This window comes from Podarcis gaigeae (assembly GCF_964106915.1).
Source record: "Podarcis gaigeae genome assembly, chromosome: 12".
NCBI classification, from domain to species: Eukaryota; Metazoa; Chordata; class Lepidosauria; order Squamata; family Lacertidae; genus Podarcis; species Podarcis gaigeae.
This window is the reverse complement of record NC_139688.1, coordinates 21,417,220-21,440,505: the sequence shown is the minus strand read 5'-3', so window position 1 is coordinate 21,440,505 and position 23,286 is coordinate 21,417,220. Positions and strand designations below refer to the sequence as shown.

The following is a 23,286-nucleotide window of genomic DNA, read 5'->3' as shown; positions in this document are numbered from 1 at the left end:
GTACAGGAGAATAGGAAAATGCAGTTTGAGGCAGGGAATAGGTATTGGGCAATTGCATTTTTGCAGCAGTGTTTTTTGCTCCAGAGCTGGATAATTGTGCCCCCCCCCCCCCCCCGGTGACTGCTGTGCTGTCTGTGACTTTCCCACACAGAGATTTGACTATGCACACAATAGACAAACTCATTTGAAAAGGCCATCTGGGTTATTGGATCCAGCTATTTATTTACTTGTTTCAGTTTTGTATCTTTGACTTACCTGTTTCTCAAGCCTATTGCAAAGAGTTAGTACAAGTTATATATTCTGCAAAATGTTGTGCATTTTGAACTGGGCACGCAAGCTGAGTATAAATTACTCATAACTGTGGCCTACCGTCAGACAAAAAGTGAGAAGGAAAAGATGGAAACGAGGCCATTTATTAAATATTAAAAAGCATATTGTTTGAAGACCGAGAAACCAAACCTGTGTTAAATCTCAATCTCAGAATTTGTGTTACTCTACAGACAATGAGCACATATTTTTGTACACAAAACTAGATAGATTGTAGCGAGTTCTGTCGTTGCAGAATCAAGGGCTCAGTAAGAATGAGCCTATTGAATCTTACAGGAATTATAATTTTAAATGTCTTGAGGATATTTGTGATATCTATTGTAGGGATGCATGGAGCGCTTTAGGTGATATGCCCAAAGAAGATGCTATGATTGCCTATGTTGAAGAAATGAAAAAGGTAAGAGTTGCTAGGTATGTTGAAGAAAGCAAATATTCCACAATAATTTCATTTCTAGGCACATGAAGCTTGAAACTTGATTAGCTTCTAGCCAAGCTTCAAAAGGAATTGCTGCAAATTATTTGATGGACTTTACCCTAGGCAGCCTAGCTGTCAAAATGCTGAGAGCTTTAGGGATATTGCTGCCATGAAAGAGAAGTGAGCAATGCTTATGCAGTGCATTATGGAAGTTTATGGTAAGCAGCCTGCAGTGAATCACTGGAACTGGAGCTAATTCACAGCAAAAACAGAGATGGAGAGAGGCAATGGGCTGTGCCGTCTCTTTTAAAAACACTTGTACTGTAATATCAGTTGGAAGAGTTTCAGCTCTTTTGAGTATTTGTTAAAAGGAATGCATTACAAGAGTACTAGATGACTCAAAACTGAAACATGCAAAAAGCTAAACCTTGGGTACTTGTATACAGCTTGCACCAATATTTCCATTTTGGTGTGTATTTTTGATTATGTGGGGTTAGGATAGATGACAGTACTCTTTATATATTGGAAATCAATAGAACTATCCATCTGTCAATCTATAAATACTTCATAAAAGCTAACAAAAATGAAAACATTGAAAACCTGCTTAGAGTACAAAGTCAGAATTCTGATTTAATATTTATGCTAATATTATAGTGAACAGCGAACCCTCGTGTTAAGGCCATTGGAGGGTGTAGGAAGGTTAGGAGATATGGCAATCCTCATATGGGGGAGTGAAGGTACTGGATTGAGGACATAAGGAAAGGAAATTTGTGATGGGGAGAGAGCAGAAAGCACGGGGAGAGCATGTGCAGGGTAGGAGAAGGAAGGGCCCGTGAGCGATGGAGGGCGGTGCTCAGAAGAGGTGCTGCAACAGCCTGGCAAAGGATCTAGCTTGAGGCTGATGGAAGCTCATCAGTGAGATGCTCATCAGAGGAGATTGAATGTTAAGGTGTTGGGAAATTATGATTAATTTTGAGATTTGCATGGGAGCTTTAAATATTCATTAGGGCATTGTGCAGTTTATCGTTAACTTCAACATGTGATTTGGTAGAATCGCAAAGCACATAATAAAAAGAAAATAATCCACTGTGTTGTTGTTTTTTGCCATGGCAAATGTATTACTATTTCTTCATATCTGAATCATGTCATCCACTTTTGGTAATCAGTAGTGCTACTCTGAAGTAAGTAGGCTGGGTATTGGAGTAAGCTGGTTAGAATAGAAATTGAGTAGGCTTGAGCCTAAAATGAAAAGAAACATACTATACTTAAACTACTAAATGTAATTTGGGGCGTTGTTAGGATTAATGTAATACCACATGTGTTGAAGGAGCTTCTGATGAAATCATTCCAGTTAATGTGTTAAATGTTTCCAAATTATTGTTGCTACAATATTATATATTGCCTAATGTTTTCTTTTGGGAAAGCATCTTTCATGCATAAACAGGCTTTAAGCAAGATAAACCTGAACCTCTGCCTGCCTTTCTGAGAGTAGTAGATAATAGAATGGAAGACAGCAAGAAAATATATCAGAATACTCTTATCTGCTGATGAATTTAGTTTCTCTGTATTTCCTGTAATGCCTGTTTTGTGGCGTCTTTATTCTGATAAATGTATTCATTTTGTAAAGGAGTTATAAATTATGAAAGAATATGCTAAGAAAATGTTGTAATATTTTTATTCTCAAACAAAATCTGCTTTTGGCACAAAACCATGTGTCGAGTTACTTGAAAGTAAGTCCTACATTTGGTGGAACTTGCTTGTGAGTAAACAAGGGTGGAATTTGGTATTTAAGTTGTTTAACATGTTTGAGCCTAGAAGTTTTTTGGATAAGCTCTTTGCTGCAGTGGCAAACATGATTCGCCATGCAGAGTTATTGGGAGAAACAACAGGAGTTTTGTTGTAGTAGTATTGCCTTTCTCATTTTCTTCAAAGGAAATTTATTTTAAAAATTACGAGTGTACCTTCCTTAGCCAGCAATCTGCATTCTCGCTTAGTATTCATATCCTTTACACAAACACATAAAAATGACAAATCAAGCCTGTTTATATTTGTGAGATTGGGCTGAATATACGGTACATAAAGAGAGGCAGTGATATTTGATAATGAAATTTATTTATTTAAGGATTTATAAACTGCTTTCCAATGAATGTTTCTAAAGTAGTGCAATGTAGAAATACCAAAAGAGCAACACATATAGTAAAAATCAAGTATACTTAACAATCTATAAAACACTATCTTAAAAGCACTAAATTACAAGGTTCTGCATAGTACAGTATAAAGAGTCAGTCTTCAGGGAAAGGCTTCTTAAATATTTTTTCAAACAGCTGTCTAAAAGCTAAAATGCTAGTTGCTTGACTAAGTTCACTGGGAAACTGATTCCATGGAGCTGCAATCAAAATGCTAAATGTTTGGTTTGATGCCAGACATACCTATGGGGCATACAGAACAACACCCTATCAGAGCAGAGGAACAGTTCTCAGACAGACAGCTGTAAGGGGCAAAGCAGTCCCTCAGGTAAAGTTGATGTTGCAATTAAAGGTTTTCAAAATCATCATCTTCTCTGGCGATCACTCGTAGCCGAGTAAGATTGCCTTCCATGAACATGGTCTTCTTAACAGTGAGTCCACAAGTGACTGTGGAGGCCAATTCTGGATCAACACGTCCTTCCACAGTGGGGACATAGGTTTCCATGCGGGAGTTGATCGCAGTGAGGGTTTGCCAAACATGCCTTCCTCTTAGCATGTTTCTCCCTTTCATCCTGAGTTTGTGCATCTTCAAAGTCCACAATGCCTTTGGTAAGGCTCCAGTTGGAGCGCTTGCCGGCCAGTGTAGGTGGTGCAGGATTTTTTTATTTATTGTGATGCTGTGTTCTTGTGAAGTACTGCAATATTATTAACTAATAAGCAATTCATAAATGTTTTGTATTCCTACAGATTCTTGAAACCATGCCAATGACAGACAAGGTTGAAGAACTCCTACATGTAATAGGCCCATTCTATGAAATTGTTGAGGATAAAAAGAGCAGAGGATCTGGCATAATAGCAGGTTGGGATATAAACTCTACTTATCTTAATTAACTGCAGTTTATATTAAGCTATGGTTTTGCAATTTGTTCAGCTTCTGTGAATAATTTTAATGGTAATTGCACTAATTGTTGCAAAGCACCTCAGAGCCAGGAGCAAGAAAGCTCTTGTACAAAACACCTCTCTCCATTTTCCTGACATGCTCTAACTTCCATGCAAACGTGTTGCAAGTCTGACTTGCCACAGCTTCCATAATATTAAAACACCTGCATGTCCTTAATTAATTCTGTTGGCTTAAGGTTGGCTGGTTTCACATAAACCACAATGAAGGTTAACCTGTTTCTTGGTTTGGACACTTCAACAACCCATGGTTACGCAAACTGGAAGCAAAAGCTTCTGAGCTGGTGGAATGCACAATTCCATGGTTCTGGGGCTCATTCACATCAGTGTTTAGTGTAGGGTGTGAGAAACCTAAGGCTTGTTGTTGGATTCAAAATTCCATAAATCCCAGCCAGCTTGGCCAGTGGCAATGGGGTAGAGTTGTTATTTTGCTTGTTTGTCTAAAACATACATAACAGTAATATAGAACCTTCAGCCCATATACCTAATGTGGACTGCCAGGCCTTCCCATTTGGCTCCCAATGCTATTTCAGCAAAGCCATGCCTACCTGACCCACACCTTACCAGATGTGGGGCAGGTAAAGGTGGGGCTTGGTCAAAAGGGCAGTGCCTGCAGAAGCCTTTGCATAGTAGATTTTCCCAAGGACCCAACAACCAGCAGATTGTCAGATGTTTGGGAGCTGCTTCACAAAGCGCTTTGCAAACTCTGTGCTCAGCCAAGCTCTGTGCTCGACCTGCTTAGGAACCTGCAAGTTCTTTTTGCATTTCCCTCCCGACAAGGGAGCATTTTTTCCCCAAAGCACTTCCTCCAGCCCTTTGGATAGAAACTGCATTCTTGGCAGAGGGGAAGATGCTCCAGTCTTAGGAGCATTTCGCTCTCTGCAGAGACATCAAAGGGTCTCCATCTAGCCAACTGTTAGCTGATCATTGGTGAAAGAGCACATCTTCAAAGTCTGCACTACAGTAACCTTTTAATTTTAACAGGCGTCTATCACTTGATGCCATTATAATGTTTGATGATTGACAGATGGGTGCTCTCACTCACCTGTGAAAATGGCTCTCTAGTGGGTGAGGAGATAAAGATCTGGCCCACTGGACTATTCCTGACTTATATTCTTTAGCCAAAAAAGGATCCCAGAGTAGTTCACAGAAATCAGCAGTAAAGTAATCCCTATTCTCAGATTTACAATCGAAAAGAGATGAGTGTATGAGGAAGAAGGGGTGGGCAGAGAAGAAGAGAAAAAAGAAAGCTCAAACACCAGTCCAATAATATCTGGAGGACTTTAGGTTCCCCTTCCTTGGTTTAGTATGATGTCTGAACATCTCTTCTATTGATTCTGGCTCCCCACTGCATGTACATGTAGTAAAATACATGTGTTTATCTATTTAGCGTATTCAAAGTACTGGCATGTCAAGTAGCCCTTACTGGTTAAGTGGTCAGTACTGAGCACCTCTGGCATGATGGGCTCTGCACTTAAGGTACAACTGATGCAGTCTACAGCCAGAACTACATTATTATGCAAATAACATCAATTGGTTTAAAATATTGTCTCTGTGTATGTATTTGTGTGTGTATATATTTATATGTCTATATATATCTAGTAGGTTTTCTAAAATTAGGTACATTTCTTGTCACAGAATGCCAAACGCTACCGGCACATTTAAAAGACTTATTCCAGTCAAAGTACTACTCTTAAGAGGAAAAATAATAATTATATAGCATGCAAATATTCACCGGCGTTAGCAACATTGCAGTGAGTTAGGCATAAATAGGTTCGCCACTATTTCCATTCCATTTTCATGTAAATGTGCAATAACAGATGTTAAAAATCTTTACCAATAACTGATTATTTTCTTGCAATCGACAAAATATATGTGTCTCTGTTGCAACAAGCCAGCAGCAAAATTCAGAGCACATGTACTTGGTTCTTTGTGAATGCTAACATCCTGTGGTTTTGGAACATGTGATGGCCTCAATTGATAGCCAAGCCTGGTATGACATTTTATTATGTAGTCCATTTCTCCATTCCAATGGGTGTTCTGCTGTTTACCTCAGAACTGCTATACCACTTGAATATTTTGCTTACAAAATGTGCTTGAATCATTTCCCAGTTATGGTTTTTCTTATTGTAGATTTAATATGCATATACTAAATTCATACAGGAAAATTCAGTATCAAACAGTGGAACCTCTATGTAAAGCATTTAGGTCACTGGGAGAAGGATAACAGAGGCTGCTATAACTGTTGTGGTGTATTAATAACTGAGATTACATACAATACTATACTATATATGCCTACGCATAAATAATTCCCATTGAGTTCAAAAGGACTTACTTCTGAGTAAGTGGGTATAGGATTATAGCCTTGGGTCCCACTAATATTGGACTTACTTCTGAGTAGACATATATAGCATTGCATTGTTAGTCGTCTTCTTGTTCTGAATAAGTCAGTTTTGTTACGTTTTCCTTACCAAAGTGCCGAACAGCCTCATAGCTTTCTAGGTAATCTCTGTCTCATTTATTATTTTAAGGCACCTGCTATAAAGGTTCTAAATTGAAACCAAACATTACTGTGCCAGGTTGATTTCTGACTGTTATAAACAATTTATACAGATAATTTATAGACTCTTCTTTTGGTTCTTATTATGCTAAATGTACAAAACCTAGATACCAGAACAGAAAACTAAAAAAGGGAACATATGAGATTAGTCTCTGTCTAGGAAAGTGTGGGGAGAGTTCTTTCATGGAGACCCTTTGCTGTTAGAGAAAGAGTTAGCTCTCTTTGCATTGGGCATTTTTTAAAGTGCTTGTAAGGGCTGTAGTCTGCAGGTGCATCTCTTTTAAATGTTTCCTTGTTCCACTGATGTGCAAAGTTATGTGGTGGTCCTGATTTTAAAAAGCAAAAGGTGGTACACATGTGGGACATGCTAAATCCACACCTACCCACGGCTGCCTCCTTGCAGAATATATCCCGAAGGCTGTTTTCTATCAGCCTTGCTCTAATTTGAGATAAATGTTGAGCTGAAATTAAAGTGTGGGAACGATAAGCACTGGACATGCAAAGGGACATGCATACTTGCTAAAGGTAAAGGGCCCCTGACAGTTAAGTCCAGTCGCGAACGACTCTCGGGTTGCGGCGCTCACCTCGCTTTACTGGCCGAGGGAGCCGGTATTTGTCTGCAGATAGTTTTTCCGGATCATGTGGCCAGCATGACTAAGCTGCTTTTGGAGAAACTAGAGCAAGACACGGAAACACCGTTTACCTTCCTGCCAGAGTGATACCTATTTACCTACTTGCACTTTTTGGGCGTGCTTTCGAACTGCTAGGTTGGCAGGACCTGGAACTGAGCAACAGGAGCTCAATCCATTGCGGGGATTCGAACCGCGACATTCTGATTGGCAAGCCCTAGGCTCTGTGGTTTAGACCCACGTCCCATTCATAGCCTGTTGGCTACTTGCTGTTTAAATCAGATTTTCCCAGGCTAGTTTGGCCCTAATCTCCACATTGTTGCCCAGGCAGTCCTGCTCACCCTGGAAACAAAACTGAAAACAAGATGGCCAAAAAAGCAACAAAAGCTCCAACCAGTAATTGTATGGTCATGGCAGAGTGGAGATCTCCATTATCATCTGTGGTGCTATCCAGTAGGTGCATTTGAGAGTTACACCTTCACATACACAGCTTATCCTATTAGCAGTGAAGACCCTAGTTGCAAATTGAATGTTCAGCTCTCTGTGATGGAGCTGTGACCTTGGGGGAAGATATAAGTATTTCCAAGAAGAATTAAAAAAACAAACAACATGTGCACAGCCTCATTTATGCTCGGCATAGGGACAGTGATGTATTTAATTGGGTCAGGTTTTGCTCATGAGAATCAGTATGCTTTTGAGAGGCACAAAAGTCTTCTAATTCCAGTGCAAAATAAATTTACAAAGCTAAACTTTTAGATAAAAAATAATGCTCCTAAGGGAAACATTTGAGGTGGGGTGCAGAAAAGTATGTGGAAGTTTAGAGGCTTGTTGATAATTACAGCCAGAACTTAATGCAACAGAAAGCATTATTTACCATGTTAAGTAATTTTTTAAAAGCCTCTTAACTAAAGCCAGTTATTTCAGTGTGCTGACATGCCACAGAGGAATGAAATACTGCTCACAGTTTACATCCTTGGATTGCCATCTGTGTAACATGTGCGAGGGGACAAGAGAAGCTTAGGAAACTACTTTCTTGTTGCTAATGTTGTGAAGAGTTTGTTTTGAAGGCTTGGTCTGATGCACTTCTGTTTTCAAAGCAAAGGAGCGCAATCTGTTCTGCAAGGGACGAACTCACTCTTAATCAGTAGCTGACCAAAATATTATTTTCAGGTTCGTAAAAAACACTAGACTCGAAAGAAGAATGTGGCTTCTACATCCAGCGCAAGAGGCCTGGCCGGCCTGCATGAACTTAGGGTAGGCTTGGAAGAGGCATGTGGAGCACTGTGTTTGCATTATCTGGGTTCTGCAGAAGGGAATTGGGCAACTCTTTGCTTGAAGCGCTTGGGGCATTGAAGGGTTCAAGGGCCTTATTCTTTCTGGGGAAGCTAAACTGCACTGCTTTTTTAAAAATTGTGTTGCTGCTCAAAATGGAGCCAGGCTTTCAGAAACATCTTCGTGGTGGTATTTTATGTGCCTTCAATTTCAGCTGCACTGAAGAGAATGAAGGGAAATATCAACATGGACTTGTGTGCTCATAGGGCTGTGTGCTAATTTTATAAAGAGAGAGACCAAGTATAAATAAAGAGGCCAACTAGGTGTCAGAGTATAAGCAAGTGACTTTTTCCAAGCCTTTCTTTAAAAGCATTCTTATGATTTTTTTAAATAAATGAATTAAGCTATACCATTCATTGGGGCTATTTTGTTTCCCCCTTCACTGGTTTCAGTGCTGCTTTTTTATGATGATGATAGTTATATGTTGAATTTATGACAATCTTCGTGCTGGTACAGGTTTTTTTTTTTGTATTGATTGATTTTTCATTTGGATTGTATTTATATTTTATTTATTGTGAGAACTTGATTAATTAGGCAGCATATAACTGGCAAAAATAAGCTAAATAAATCCAGAATACCATAGTTCCATGAGCCCAAAGACTTTGGAGTTGTTTTTCTTGATTAGCAGCAACCCCAACCCCTGGCCATGCCAGATGGCAAAGCATGTAATTGAAATGAAATGCGAAGAAAAAAGCCAACTGTCTCTTGCAGAAGCCCAAGTAGCATTTTTTGTTCTGACCATTATTTGCGTAAGATCTGTGTATTCATCCAGAAACTGTGTCTTAAAGTAACAGCCTTCAGTATAGCTTCTTACTTGACCTATACTTACTTTTGCAGCTTCCAAATGTTATATGTGGAAGTTTAGTATGAAGGTTGTATTTAAAAAATATGAAGAAATACTCATCACATGCTGCAACTTCCCAAATAGTTGTACTGTGTGTTTTAATGCTCCAAATCCCCTTATTGTGGTAGCACCTCATTTGCTGGGAATTTGTCCCAGTTTCTAGCACCAACATAACTGGACTTATTTCTGTTTTTGTTCTTTTTTTATTGACATTCTGTTCTGATATTGTGTTTGCATGTTGCATGGACCAAGAATGTAGTTGTATTGGGAATGGTTTGGCAGGGCAGGGGGAGTGTCGCGACAAGGGAAGTTGTAATCCTGTTCTTCTTTTTTGTATTATTGCTATAAAAAACTTAAATTAAAAAAAAACCTCAATTTGGTTTGCCGATAGTTAGTAAATATGTGTCTGTTTCTTTATGAACATTTCTTACCCAATTCTAATAAATAGGTTTTCCACATGTTTTGTATTGAAGTTCCCGAAAAGCTCATTTCCTCCACGGAGAGTCCTTGCATTGCAAGAAGAGATTTTCTAGCAGAGGAATGTTTGCTATTCTACAATAGTTCAGTGAAGTTCTGAAGCTGCAGAAAACTTATAACATCTTGTTTGAAAATGTATCCCATGTTAGCTTTGAAACTTATTAGTTTAATTTCTAGGCTTGTGTGCTCAAAATACTGCACTGTCTGTTGTCTTTGTTTAGCTTGGTTTATCTCACTTGGAGGGACAGAGGAGAAATTAAATTCTGTATTATTGTTGTGTATTATTTATTAAATTTGTATACCGCCTTTCATCCGAAGATCACAGGGCAGTTCACAACATAAAATTGCAAAATGCATAATAAAGAACAAACAAAAGCAAACCAATAACCACCATCCCACAAACACATGCATTTAAAGCTGAATCTATCAAATTTATACTGTCCAGAATAATAATCAAACTGAAACACAGCTATCCTTTGAAATGTGCACTTATCTGAATGTTGTGATGCAGTCCTCCAGCCAACTGATGTATATAAAATGCTTTTACCAGGGAAAATTATGTATAAAAATGAATACAGTGGTGAAAACAACCAACATAAATGCACTGTATTAGGGGAAATTGCTTGCCAAAGTGTGTACATTAGACAAAACTACATATAACATGTTTTTATTAAGAGAAATTAGCACTAAAATGGTGATGAATTTTCACGAGATTTTTTTAAAATTGCAAATTGCTGCAAAATGTGGAGAATGAGTTTAAGACTGGGGGGAAGTGAGAAACTGGGAGAATGAAAATAGACAGATCCTTCCAGCTCTACTCACTGATCACTACTTGAAGACTCCCCTTTTTCCCTTCTTGGGTCCTGCCTATGAAAAATACTGCCTGAATAGTTTGACGACATGTTTTCCCCATTTTTCTATAATGTAGAAACTGGTTTGTGGTCCTGCAAACTCCTTTTGTTAATCTAGTTCTGCTTTCACTTGTTGTATAATCAGCAACTTCAATACAGATTACTTATTTAATAGTAAATAATAAATAAATGCCTGTTCCGTGTTAAACACAATCACATGTGCAAAGTTGTTTCTGTCAACACAAAACTATTTAGAAATAGGAAAGACTCCTTCTGGCAACTATGAATTTGTGGAAGAACTATATGAAAACACCAATGCAAAACTGGTTACTGGAAAGAGTTTTATGGTTTCCCAGAGCCATTTCTATTCTTGCACTCACTAGCAAATATTCTATGCTATTGGTTTTCAACTAGCAGGTTGAACTGAACTGAGTCACAGCCTGGGGGTGGGGGTCGTCTGGGGTGGGGGAGTGACACCAGCAGCACTACCACCAGACACAAAAATGGTAAAATTAGAAGCTGGGGCCAATAATGCATATTTATGTGAAAAGTGGACAGCAGGTCTGAAAAAAGTTGAAGTCTACTGCTGTTCTAAACTTTATGTAGACCAGAAAAAATTACAAAGATTATTAGAACCTTATAAAGCAAATATTAAGTGGTTTAGAAATACTTTTTTAAAAACCCAAAGCAGATTACTAAACTGTGAGATAACATATTTTATGAAATGAATAAGATCCTCCATACATTTAAAGCACATCCAACCCATATTCAAAGCCCATTACTTCCCCCTTTGAATACTGGGAGCTGTAGTTTCCCCATCACATAATTCCCAGCATTCTTAATAAACTACAGTTCCCATGATTCTTTGTATGGTGTGGATCTGTGCAAAGACTGCTATAACCTGCTTTGAAGCTGAAATTAAACCCAGAAATCAAAATATTGGGCAACAGAAATAGATTAGGTACTCTTCTTCCAATGCATTGGAGAGGCTAAATATCTTGCATTACTACACACAATTTACTTGCGTGCTACCGCATATACGTGTGGGGCCAGGATATAAATAAATCAATTAAAACATGGAAATGGTGGGAGAGAGCTGGTGTCAGGAGTAGGTCAGCAATGAAAAACACTGATGTAAGTAAAATTAACTCTTTATTTAAAGAATCCAAAACTGCACAAACCTAGTGATCACAGAAACTCTTCCCAGCAGGACTCGCCCCAATGAGGCAGTTGCAAGGACTGAAGGTCCCTGCCCTCCCACCGCCCTCTAAGGCTCCTCCCCTGGTTCCTTCCCCAGCAGCCTAAGGCTCATTTGTTTTGTCTCGGCTCTGCTCTCTTCAGTTTTCTGTGTGTTCTGGGAGATCACAGGAAGCTTCCCTGGCTTCTTTGGAAGCCTACTTCCACTCAGTCTCTAGATCCTGCTCTGCTTCTGCTTCTATGTCTGGGCTGCTCTCTGCCACAGCCTCTTCCTGCTCACTAAACCCTGTTACTTCTTCAGGTTCCAACACTTCCTCCTCCCAGTCTGCTCCCTCTTCTCCCTCTGACCACTCATCGTTCTCACCACCAAATCCCCTGGCTCTGAGCTGCCTTCTCCTGAGGGCTCCATTCAGAGTTCCCCAACTGGTGCCTCCTCTGCATCCAGCCAGACCCTCCCCAAAGTCTGAAGAAGGCAGAGGAAGCCCCAAAGAGTCTGGAGACACAGCAGGGCGATGCACGTGGTAGCATCCTCCAGCTGCCTGCCAACCCCAGAGCTTTAATTCCAGTTGTGGATATTTTTGGATACAGTATTTTTGGTCTAGGTTGGAGCGAAAGAGCAGTGGAGAGGGTGCTCCTGACTACTCAATTTTTACTTATGCACGTGGCGGCCTGGAACATAACCACAAGTGGGGGCGGCATCTGCATGCCAAGGCACATATGATTTAATTAGGGAACTATTATTTAATCAACACCACTTGTCAACTTCACCTAAATGGGTGGTAATATGATTGCACATCATGCTTTTGTTCCCAAAACTTATAAGAGAGGGTTATATGAGAGAAGTAGTAAAGTAGTAAGAAGGGATATCAGAGGTCAAGGATAGTGAAGGGAGGATGGGGAGAGAGTCAAAACTGGTACAGGTGGGTTTTTGTTTAACTGTATTCCATGACTTTGCTTCAAGTCAAAGAATGGCTCTTCTGCAACCTATGGAGGTTTGAGCCTTTCTCAAAGAAGGGTTCTGATTGGACTTTATAGCAGCGTTCTTGCATCCGTGAGAGATAGTTCAGTTGGTAGAGCATGAGACTCTCAGGGTTGTGGGTTTGAGCCCCACATTGGGTGAAAGATTCCTGCATTGTAGCAGGTTGGACTAGATCAGTGTTTCCCGACCGGTGTTCCGCGGCACACTAGTGTGCCGCGAGACTTTGCCTGGTGTGCCGTGGGAGGGAGGCGGGCTCCATGTGCTTATAGCAACAGGCTGCCGCCCCAAGCCTCGTGCGCCCGACGGGAGCTCCTGCCGGGCGCGCAAGGCTTGCAGACACTCGCCCGAAGCACGGGGAGCCCTCCGTAGGGCTCCCTGTGCTTCGGGCAACAGGCTGCCGCCCCAAGCCTTGCCGCCTGGCAGGAGCTCCTGCCGGGCGCGCAGGGTTGCAGACACTCGCCCGAAGCACGGGGAGCCCTCCGTAGGGCTCCCCGTGCTTCGGGCAACAAGCTGCCGCCCCAAGCCTTGCGTGCCTGGCAGGAGCTCCTGCCGGGCGCGCAGGGTTGCAGACACTCGCCGGAAGCACGGGGAGCCCTCCGTAGGGCTCCCTGTGCTTCGGGCAACAGGCTACCGCCCCAAGCGGCATATAGTCAATATAGGCACAGAGTTAATTTTTTAAACATTTTCTAATGGTGGTGTGCCTCGAGATTTTTTTCATGAAACAAGTGTGCCTTTGCCCAAAAAAGGTTGGGAAACACTGGACTAGATGACCCTCGTGGTCCCTTCCAACACTACGAGTCTTTGATTCTGTGATCCATTGAATTGAACATAATCCTATTGTCTTCCTCTTCAGTCCATATGTGGCTAGGTAGGGAATGTGTTGATGCTTCATAGGGAAGCCATGTTGATCATATATCCTTACTAAAGTTCTGCATGCCATATTTATGAGTGATTCAGCAAATAAAAATACTTTAGCCGTTTTCCTTAAACATCATCAAAATGGTTATTATTTGGGAATCATATCTATTTGGGGAGCTACTGTATTGCACGGGGACTGCTTTGTTTATCAAACAAATTTCCTTGTCTGAAACGTTAGTCTTCTCTGTTGCGAAAACGATCCACCCTGGTCACAGTTCCTGGAACAAAAGTATGGAAACTAATCTGCCTCGTCACCCTTTAATTTAATCATATAGATCTGAGTAGCAAAGTCCCTTGCAGACAAGGGGAAGCAGCAAAACATGTTTAACAAGTCCCAGCTATTGATTTGCACAACAAGCAACTTGAATCTAAAGATTAAACATGCTAAAGTTTTTGGTACCACAAGTAAAAGTTATGCTAATACTGATCACACTCTTCTTGCCTCTGTTGTTTCACTGTTGCTCCGTTGGTAGACCTCCCCAAATCAGACTGAAATTAGTAATAAAAAAGAATCTTATTGAATTGAAGTGGCATAGGTGCATACACACTTCTGTTATTTAAGGCCAGAACTAAATAATTCATCCCTGGAGTCAAGAAGTGACCAATTTTAATACCCTCACAGACTGATTATTATATATATAATATGTTGGTACAAATACCGTATTGGCCTGAATATAAGCATCACTTTTTTCCAAATTCCAGCCGTGAAAAGTTAAAGTATGGCTTAAATTTGCGACCTTAGAAAAATTGGCTTTTACGATTTTGCTGCTGAAGCAGACATACGGTAAAAAGGAACTGGTGTGAGTGCCTGCGGAATTTTAAGAGAGCAGCTTATATTCGGGTATTGTCTTTTTTTCTTTCAACCCCTTGAATTTAAAAGGTGCGGCTTCTATTTGGGCCAATATGGTAATAGTGTTTCAGGAAGACATTGAATTTTCTTCTGGTTTCAAAATAGAGAATATATGACTGAATACTGAAGGCTTGCTTGACATTTAAAATTGTTGGCTTTGATAGTGACGGCCTATCTCGCATTCCTGTATCTGTAGCCATGTAATAATAATACAAAACTATAAGTTCTTTACTGACATAAATGTAGTTGATATAAAAGCTGAAGCATATCTATATCTGCTCTTCTCACACAACACTTTGCATTAAATACTTTTATAATGACGTATGCCATTGCTAAAAGAAGCTTTCTAAGCCATGGAGAAGTTTGGCTTCTGAATAATATTGGCGTACCTACGGTTTCTTGCCTAAGCAATGGATTCTGAACCAACAGCAAATAGTTAATGGTGTGTTTTGCCCGAGAGTAGAGAGCCTGTGGCCTTCCATTTGTTGCTGGACTCCCAACTCTCATCAGCCCTAGACAACAAAGTTCATGGCCAGGCATTATGAGACCTCAAGTCCAGCAACATTGGCAAGGTCACATTCCCTGCCCTTGAAAACCCTAAAAAATCCAAGTCTGGTTTCAAGCTATGATAAGGAATTTTCACTTACCACTACAGATGCTGTGAGCCAAAGGAGGGAAGGTTTGGGGAAAATATATATAATATATGAGAATTATATTTAAGGACAAGAGGTAGAAATTGCCTTGAATTGATTTATTTTTTTAAAAACCAAATATTTAATAACTACACAATTATTTTAAATCTTCTATAATATATATTCATTTTCTGAACTTGCTTTTAGACCTTGGATATTCCATAACGTCTATGCCAGCTGTGAATGGCAAATCTGAAAGCAGCGACAGCGGAGCAGAGTCGGAGGAGGAACCCCATCAGGAAGAAATAACAGAGCTAAAGCAGGTTGAGAAAGGTACAGCTTTATTTCTGAACCGCACCCTCCTTTTCACAGCTGTTTGTGCTTCTTTTCAGTCTTGCTCAATCAGACTGTGGCTGCTGTGGAACACAAAAAAGCAATGGTCCCGTGTCTCCCTGCCCTACATTATTTTGTAAGAGTGAGCCCTGTTTGGAAATTTCAGATTTCAGAAGAGGCTTGGGAATCTGATTATCAAGATGTAATCCTGCCCCCACTTACCTAGGAGCAAATTCTGAACATGATGGAACAACATGTGTTGTTGGGATGTATGGTTTTGTGTACAATTGTGCTTTTTTTTAAATGAAAAGATATTTAATAGATTGGTAATAGGAGTGATGAGTGAATGCAGGACATGTAACTGCAGAGATGGAATAGGTGCCCACAATTTAAATACAAAGTAAGACACAAAAAAAGTCAAAAGCAACATGCAGGTAGTTGGACTATGGGTGGTTCAGCTTTTCTTCCTTTTCTTTATTATTTTGTAACCAATGGAAACATTCCTTAATGAATTGTGTAGTACAAGTAACTTAACGCTGCAATCCAAACCTTGGTCGGGGCTTAACTGGCTATCAGGCCCAGAGCCACATCCGTAGCTCTGCCACTCACACAGCCTGGTGCAGAAGAGGAAGGGGACCACTTGAAGTCGTTACAGCAGCATTGCCCACATTGGGCCCAGTGCTGACATGTCCTTGCAGTGGGGCTAGCTTGGTACCCAGAAGATCCTGTGCTAGCTCAGCCCCTCGCTGTTTCAGGGCCTTCCGTAGGCTTTCACCAGTTGGGATCCTGGCAGTGGGGCTTCCACACATTTAGTTGGCAGAATGGAGGCTTCCATAGTAGTGGAGTAATGCTGCCCACTTCATGGACAGAGACTGTCAGAGATGAGTAGAGTCAGTGCTGGATTTATGCATAAGCTAAACAAAAGCTATAGCTTAGGGCAGTGTTTCCCAACCGGTGTTCCGCGGCACACTAGTGTGCCGCGAGACGTTGCCTGGTGTGCCGTGGGAGGGAGGCGGGCGAGTCGGGCGGCGAGAAGCGAGGCGGCGGCGGCGAGCACACACGGGGCGGCGAGCGAGCTCCCTCCCACATCCCATCGCCGCTCGTTTCGGCCGGCCTACTGGGCTGTCGCTGGCGGAAGGCCTGCGCATGCGTGAGGTTTTCGCGCCTTCGGGATTCCCTTCACGCCTTCCTCCTCCCGGGTCCTTGAGAGCGCGGGAAGCGGCAGCGCGAGACCGGCGTTGAGACAAAAACGCAAAGTTCCATTCAGGGCTCCCCTTTCCACGTGGAAAGTGGCAATCTTGAAATGTTCACACTCACCAAGCAATGGCAAGGTGTTCACACTGCTGCACTGTGTGAGATAATAGGTAAACATTTAAAAACTCTCGAGGGGAAGTTGTCATTTTATTTCTCTTCAGTCTCCACTGAATGCCTTGACTGGGTTAGGGACCCTTATAGCTCAGCATCAGTTGGTGGAAAGGACATGACTTTACAGGAGCAGGAGGAACTAACTGAACTGAGACAAAATCGTGGTTTCAAGCTAAGATTTGCTGATCTACCTTTGGACAGTTTTTGGTTGGAAACTGCCAAGGAGTTCCCCCTTCTGGCAAACAAAGCTATTTTGACATTGCTCCCATTTTCCACTACATATCTCTGTGAGTTGAGCTTTTCAAGCATGATTGCTATAAAAACTAAATACAGAGAGAGACTGAGAGCTGTTGACAAAGAGCTACGTGTGTGTCTTTCTTCGATTCCAGCCAGAATATCAGCTTTGTGTTCAGCCAAACAGGCCCAGGTTGCGCACTGAATAAAGTATTTTATAATTTTTCATATTTCTGTTTACTTACTATTTCATAATAAAGTAATTATAAAATACTTTCTTTGTGTTTATTTGATTCCTATTAAAGAGAGTTACTTTATATATAGTCAATATAGGCACAGAGTTAATTTTTTAAACATTTTCTAATGGTGGTGTGCCTCGAGATTTTTTTCATGAAACAAGTGTGCCTTTGCCCAAAAAAGGTTGGGAAACACTGGCTTAGGGCCCCACTCTCGTGGGGATCCCCCAAAAAATTAAAGGGGAAAAAGCCTGGATGTATATTTCCAAATATAATATAAAAAAATAAAACCTACACACAGCAACAGTGTTTTGTGTTGTGTAGGCTCCTATGATGCTCCCTAAAATATCACTGGTTCGCTCATTTCCATATATAGGATGCCTACATTCTGCATGGACTGATTGCATGGCAACATGTGCAAATGGCTTTAGATACCTATTAGGTCCATAAATTACCATATAGCATATATTCAACACAAAAAACAGTGGCAATTTGTTGTTGACAAAGGACAACTGGACATAGAAAGGGCCCCATTACCTTCACTAGCTTAGGGCCTCATCAAACCTAAACCCTGAGTAGGTAAAGGTAAAGGGACCCCTGACTATTAGGTCCAGTCGTAGACGACTCTGGGGTTGTGGCGCTCATCTCGCTTTATTGGCCAAGGAAGCTGGTGTACAGCTTCAGGGGTCATGTGGCCAGCATGACTAAGACGCTTCTGGCGAACCAGAGCAGCGCATGGAATCGCCGTTTACCTTCCCGCCGGAGTGGTACCTATTTATCTACTTGCACTTTGATGTGCTTTCGAACTGTTAGGTTGGCAGGAGCTGGGACCGAGCAACAAGAGCTCATCCCGCCGCAGGGATTCGAATCACCGACCTTCTAATCAGCAAGCCCTATTCTCTGTGGTTTAACCCACAGCACCACCCGTGTCCCTCCTGAGTAGAGTTCATTAAATCTATGAACAAATAAAAAAGCACATTTGTAAAAACTAGTATAGTTCATAGCATAAGTCTATTTGAAATGTGGTCACCTTATTCATTGGTTTTACAGAAAGTGAGAGTCTGGGACCAGATTTGACGCCTGCTCAGGAGCTGGACTGTGTTGTCGCCAATGGCTGCTGTGAAGATGTCCCAAATACTGACATTCACAATGGCATACAGACTAAATCTGCTCTGAATGGTATAAATGTGGATGAAGAAGTAAAGAAAAGAGACAAACGTCTTGAACTACCTATAATTTCTAATTTTGGGTCTTCTCACCAAGGTGCTTTCCTCACGTGCATTTTTCCAAATTAGTCTATATGTTTGTCAAGCATAATTTTCCAGTGGTGAAGACTACCCTGGGTATTTGCTGTCTGGTTTGTAAAGATTATTCCCTCACTTTTACCAAGCTGTAGTGGAAATGATTGGAGATTTAAACATTGGGCTGCTTGATACTATATTCTGTAAACTTGTTAAATTTTATATGCCATATTTACTCGAGTCTAATGCGCCATCAAATCTAATGCGCACCTCTGTTTTCAGAACCTTGAAACAAAACAAAAAAAGTATTTGCCGGCGAATGTATATGTGCCGTTGAATCTAATGCGCACCTTAATTTTCGCAATGTAATTTTGGCCAAAAAAGGTATGCATTAGATTTGAGAAAATGTAGTATTTGACTGCAGTGTGCCCTCCGTTCATATACTTACTGTGTCTTTGTGTGGTGGAGAATCAATGTAAACTCCTCCACGTACAGTAAATGACACTGAGGCTTCTTCTCATCCGACGGACAAGTTTCTTCCTCCTCCTCCCAAAGTGGTTGGGAGATTCATGCAAATAAAGTGCTTACACAAAGGGCATCCATGTGGAAAATATAATTGAGAGAGGTGGGGTTCAAAGTAATTAGGATAAATTAACCTCAACAATCACATCTAATGATATGCCCCATTGTGAATAGCTTTCACCTGCTTTATCTTAAGGAAACAACTTACATAATAAGCTTTTTAATATTTGAAGTGTGATCATGTGCTCACTGTTTAGACCAGTCGTCCTTAACTGTGGGTTACCAGATGTTGTTGGACTACAATTCCCATCATCCCTGACCAGTGGTCTTGCTAGCTAGGGATGATGGGAGTTGTAGTCCAAAATCTGGGGACCCAAGGTTGAGAGAGACAAGTTTAGACTGATGAAATATTTGTAAATTGATTGTAAGTGGATTTTTGCACTGTCATTGTTTCATTCTTGCCCAAATTTGCCTGTTTGCACTTATTAAGTGTTTGATCATATATTCCTGTACACACAGGTGCAAATGAAGATACCGCTGAAGAGGTCTCTGGCATTCAGCACTTGACAAGCGATTCGGATAGTGAAATATACTGTGATTCTATGGAGCAGTTTGGACAAGAAGAGGTACAGTTTATCAGGTTTTGTACTGCATGTGAAAAGGTAACATAAAGTGACCAGAATCCAAAGAGACATGAAAACTTTAATCTTGTTTGCTTGAACAGCAATCCTCTCATGCTGCAAGGCAGACTGATGAAATCAGTTCCTGATATAGCATGAAGATAACTGCTCAAAGCCCAAAATTCCAGGGGTCTCACATAACTGCCTTCTGTAAGCCTAAGCAGTTCTTTAGATTCTGCTAAACGGATGAAGGGTTAGAATCTGGAAGAAATAATAGAATGTACATCTAATATAACGCTTCCACAGTCTGTATAATGGTCAGCCTAGGTGTGGTTTTAAATGTGTCTATTGCTTTTAGCATGCTCTTTTAAAATATATATTCAGAAAGCAGCTCCTAGGGGAGCTGATAACTACTCTGATTGCAGCAAATGAGAAAGGAGAGTTTAACTCTTTCTTACCCTGCTGAGGTCCTTTCAAGCTGCTATTTACTTTAGAAAGAAACCTACATTTTTCACAACATGCATATAAAATGCAGAGGTGCCCCTGGACCACAACAATAGTCCACAAAAGACTTTAACATAGGTGGTATGTTAGGTATATTAGGTATCCCAGCTTTATGGGAAATACTTTATGGAAAATATAATAGCTAATTCTCTTAACTTGTAGATATTGGAGTCAACGAAAGGATTTTCAAAACATCCATTACATTTCTCAGAAGTAGACCACAGCAGTCTGCTGGGTGCTTCTGGTTTTCTTGAACTTGGAAACTACAAGACAGACAGCATAATGGTGGCTGCAATTGAAGGAAAAGGTGAAGTCAAGTGTGGTGGTGAGGATGGCAAGGCAAGTGATGGAGGTCCTCACAAAGAAAAGAAAGGTGGTGAAAAGGTGGATTTCTATGGAATCAGAAGAGCGAGAGGTACTGTTGGAATATTTGTTTTGTTATGTTCTTATGTAAATAAGCAAGTCTAGTGCCATACCCTTTTTTTGTAATTTACAAAAAAAACGTTTTCATAGAGTGATTTTTATATGGATTAAAAATCATGCCTTATTTCTCAATGCTTTCTCTTTCCCCTCCTAAATTTAGGTCATAGAATGCATCCTTTGGGTGATGGCGCCCAAGGTGGACAAATGGGTAGTGGAGGAGATGGAGAACGATGGGGGTCAGATAGAGGACCAAGAAGTGGCCTCAATGAACAAATTGCAGTAGTGCTTATACGATTACAAGAAGACATGCAAAATGTCCTTCAGAGATTGCATGCATTGGAAACACTGACAACTTCACAGGTAAGATGTTACAGATAGGTAGCCGTGTTGGTCTGCCATAGTCAAAACAAAAAAAATTCCTTCCAGTAGCACCTTAAAGACCAACTAAGTCAGTTCTTGGTATGAGCTTTCGTGTGCATGCACACTTCTTCAGATACACTGAAACAGAAGTTTCCAGACTCTTCTATATAGTGAGAAGGTGTTTCAGTGTATCTGAAGAAGTGTGCATGCACACGAAAGCTCATACCAAGAACTGACTTAGTTGGTCTTTAAGCTGCTACTGGAAGGAATTTTTTTTGTTTTGACAGGTAAGATGTGTTTGTATTCTATAAAGTTAGGGTGAGGTCCAGTGTTAGTCCTACTTTACCTCAGTGCTCCTACTCGGAGCATGACTTAGTTGGAGATCATCCTTACTCTTTATTTTAAAAAGCTTGATTATTGGAGTAAGGTATGTAAGCATGTGTGTAATGTAGGGGAGTCTGTATGTAAGCAGGCTTAATTGCAAAGGATGGATGGCAGGGAAGAGGTGGCAAAATCATCACTCCAAGCAGAAGTGTTCCATTTCATTATGTGAGCAACAATGTTACATTACAATGTTTCAGAAACCACAGTAGGAATATAATGTGAAGCTGTGAGTATAAATTTGAAATATAATTTGTCACTGTGTTAAATTTGTGTTTTATTTGCAGGCAGGAACTGCAACCATACATTCAAATAACCAGACTCCCTCACCTGCTAAGGTAAGATCTTACCTACTTTCAACAGAGCAGCTTTGATTTTTATGTTGGCTTTCCTTTGACTGTATGTAGATTAAAATGGAACTTTTCATAACACAATAATCTTAAAGAGAGGCCAAAAAGCAATGTTTTAAATGCTGTTGCCTTTTGTCTCCTGTTAATTTGATGCATTTGTTTTATTTATTACCCAATTAATTTTGAAGATTTTTTGCAAGACAGATCTACAGGAGGAAATTTTAAAGCAATTCTAAATGTAGCGACTAGGGAGGAATATACAAGTGACACAGTGCCCAGTTGGGGCAGAACATACAGGTTCCAAATATATAATCTTAGATAGTTCTATGCCTATGCAGACATTTACCAACATCTTATTTAACTGGACAAATTAATTTTTAATGTGTTATTTTAGAGACCTTCCTGGTGGCCGTTTGAGATTTCTCCTGGTACTTTAGTCTTTGCTGTTTTCTGGCCATTTGTTGCCCAGTGGCTGGTACATGTGTATCTTCAAAGGAGAAGGAGGTAAGACTGTCAGTCCTGTTAGATATGCTAATTTACTCTGCTAATGCACGAGTCCATGCTGCCCTTTGGATCTTTGGCCTCTCCCTCTCAATTTCCTTTCTTGATTGTGTATAATCTTATCAGCACACAAGGATTTTTTTCACAAGGACCATAAAGATTCCATTTTATATTAGGGATATATCTTTTCACACAGATAGTGTTTTGCTGGAATAGTACACCAGTCAAAGCAGAATCTTATGCCAAGGTGCCTCATGTGTTGCACTTGCATAGTTTGTTGAGTAGTCAGTGTTGTCCAGTGATCGAGTCTTAACTTTTTTCTGAAGAAAATAATGAAGACATCAGGCTTATTATTAGGTATGAGAGTAATGGACAGACAAATAGAAGATTTGTCCTGGTATCACTTGAATTTGGGGAATACTTCTCTTGTTTGGTAGGAATTTAGAAGCGCAAGCTTAATGTGAAATACATTTTGCCATGAATGTATTCTAACTATTAACAATAAGTATTTCTTTGTTGAAAATTTTTCGCTAAAGTTTTTCGCCAAGACAAGCCTTGTATATATATTATATATAAAAGGGACCCCTGACCGTCAGGTCCAGTTGCGAACGACTCTGGGGTTGCGGCGCTCATCTCGCTTTACTGGCCGAGGGAGCCGGCGTACAGCTCCCAGGTCATGTGGCCAGCATGACTAAGCCGCTTCTGGTGAACCAGAGCAGCGCACGGAAGCGCCGTTTACCTTCCCGCTGGAGTGTTACCTATTTATCTACTTGCACTTTGACACGCTTTTGAACTGCTAGGTTGGCAGGAGCAGGGACCGAACAGCAGGAACTCACCCCCTTGCGGGGATTCGAACCACCGACCTTCTGATCGGCAAGCCCTAGGCTCTGTGGTTTAGACCACAGCGCCACCCGTGTCACACATATTATATATACAATATATACTATATATATATATATATATATATATATATATATATATATATATATGAATATGAGAGAGAGTTGAAGAGCCCTTGTATCTGCTGAATTTCTGGACATTTCACCAACAATGGTCATGTTA

At 40.6% G+C, this 23,286-nt stretch overlaps 1 protein-coding gene and 1 long non-coding RNA gene across 4 annotated transcripts in view; one reads left to right on the top strand and one right to left on the bottom strand.

Annotated features, from left to right (window-relative positions):
• ACBD5 (acyl-CoA binding domain containing 5) overlaps nucleotides 1-23,286 on the top strand; it is a gene marked incomplete at its 3' end in the record, with an annotated part of 32,139 nt that overhangs the window by 6,424 nt on the left and 2,429 nt on the right. For 2 of the 3 annotated variants that reach the window (XM_083704952.1, XM_083704954.1), the window contains 9 exons: nucleotides 652-724; nucleotides 3,676-3,787; nucleotides 15,362-15,487; nucleotides 18,373-18,585; nucleotides 19,605-19,711; nucleotides 20,372-20,624; nucleotides 20,793-20,992; nucleotides 21,661-21,711; nucleotides 22,118-22,227. In XM_083704952.1, the coding sequence (XP_083561078.1) occupies nucleotides 652-724; nucleotides 3,676-3,787; nucleotides 15,362-15,487; nucleotides 18,373-18,585; nucleotides 19,605-19,711; nucleotides 20,372-20,624; nucleotides 20,793-20,992; nucleotides 21,661-21,711; nucleotides 22,118-22,227 (1,245 nt within the window). Of the gene's footprint in view, nucleotides 1-651; nucleotides 725-3,675; nucleotides 3,788-15,361; nucleotides 15,488-18,372; nucleotides 18,586-19,604; nucleotides 19,712-20,371; nucleotides 20,625-20,792; nucleotides 20,993-21,660; nucleotides 21,712-22,117; nucleotides 22,232-23,286 lie in introns of those variants that run through there. The other variant, XM_083704953.1, reaches the window with a different exon arrangement.
• On the bottom strand, nucleotides 8,460-15,354 carry LOC310828116. The gene is made up of 2 exons (XR_014556689.1): nucleotides 13,804-15,354; nucleotides 8,460-12,150 (listed from the first exon to the last, which is right to left on the bottom strand). It is a non-coding gene; the product is annotated as an uncharacterized lncRNA (long non-coding RNA).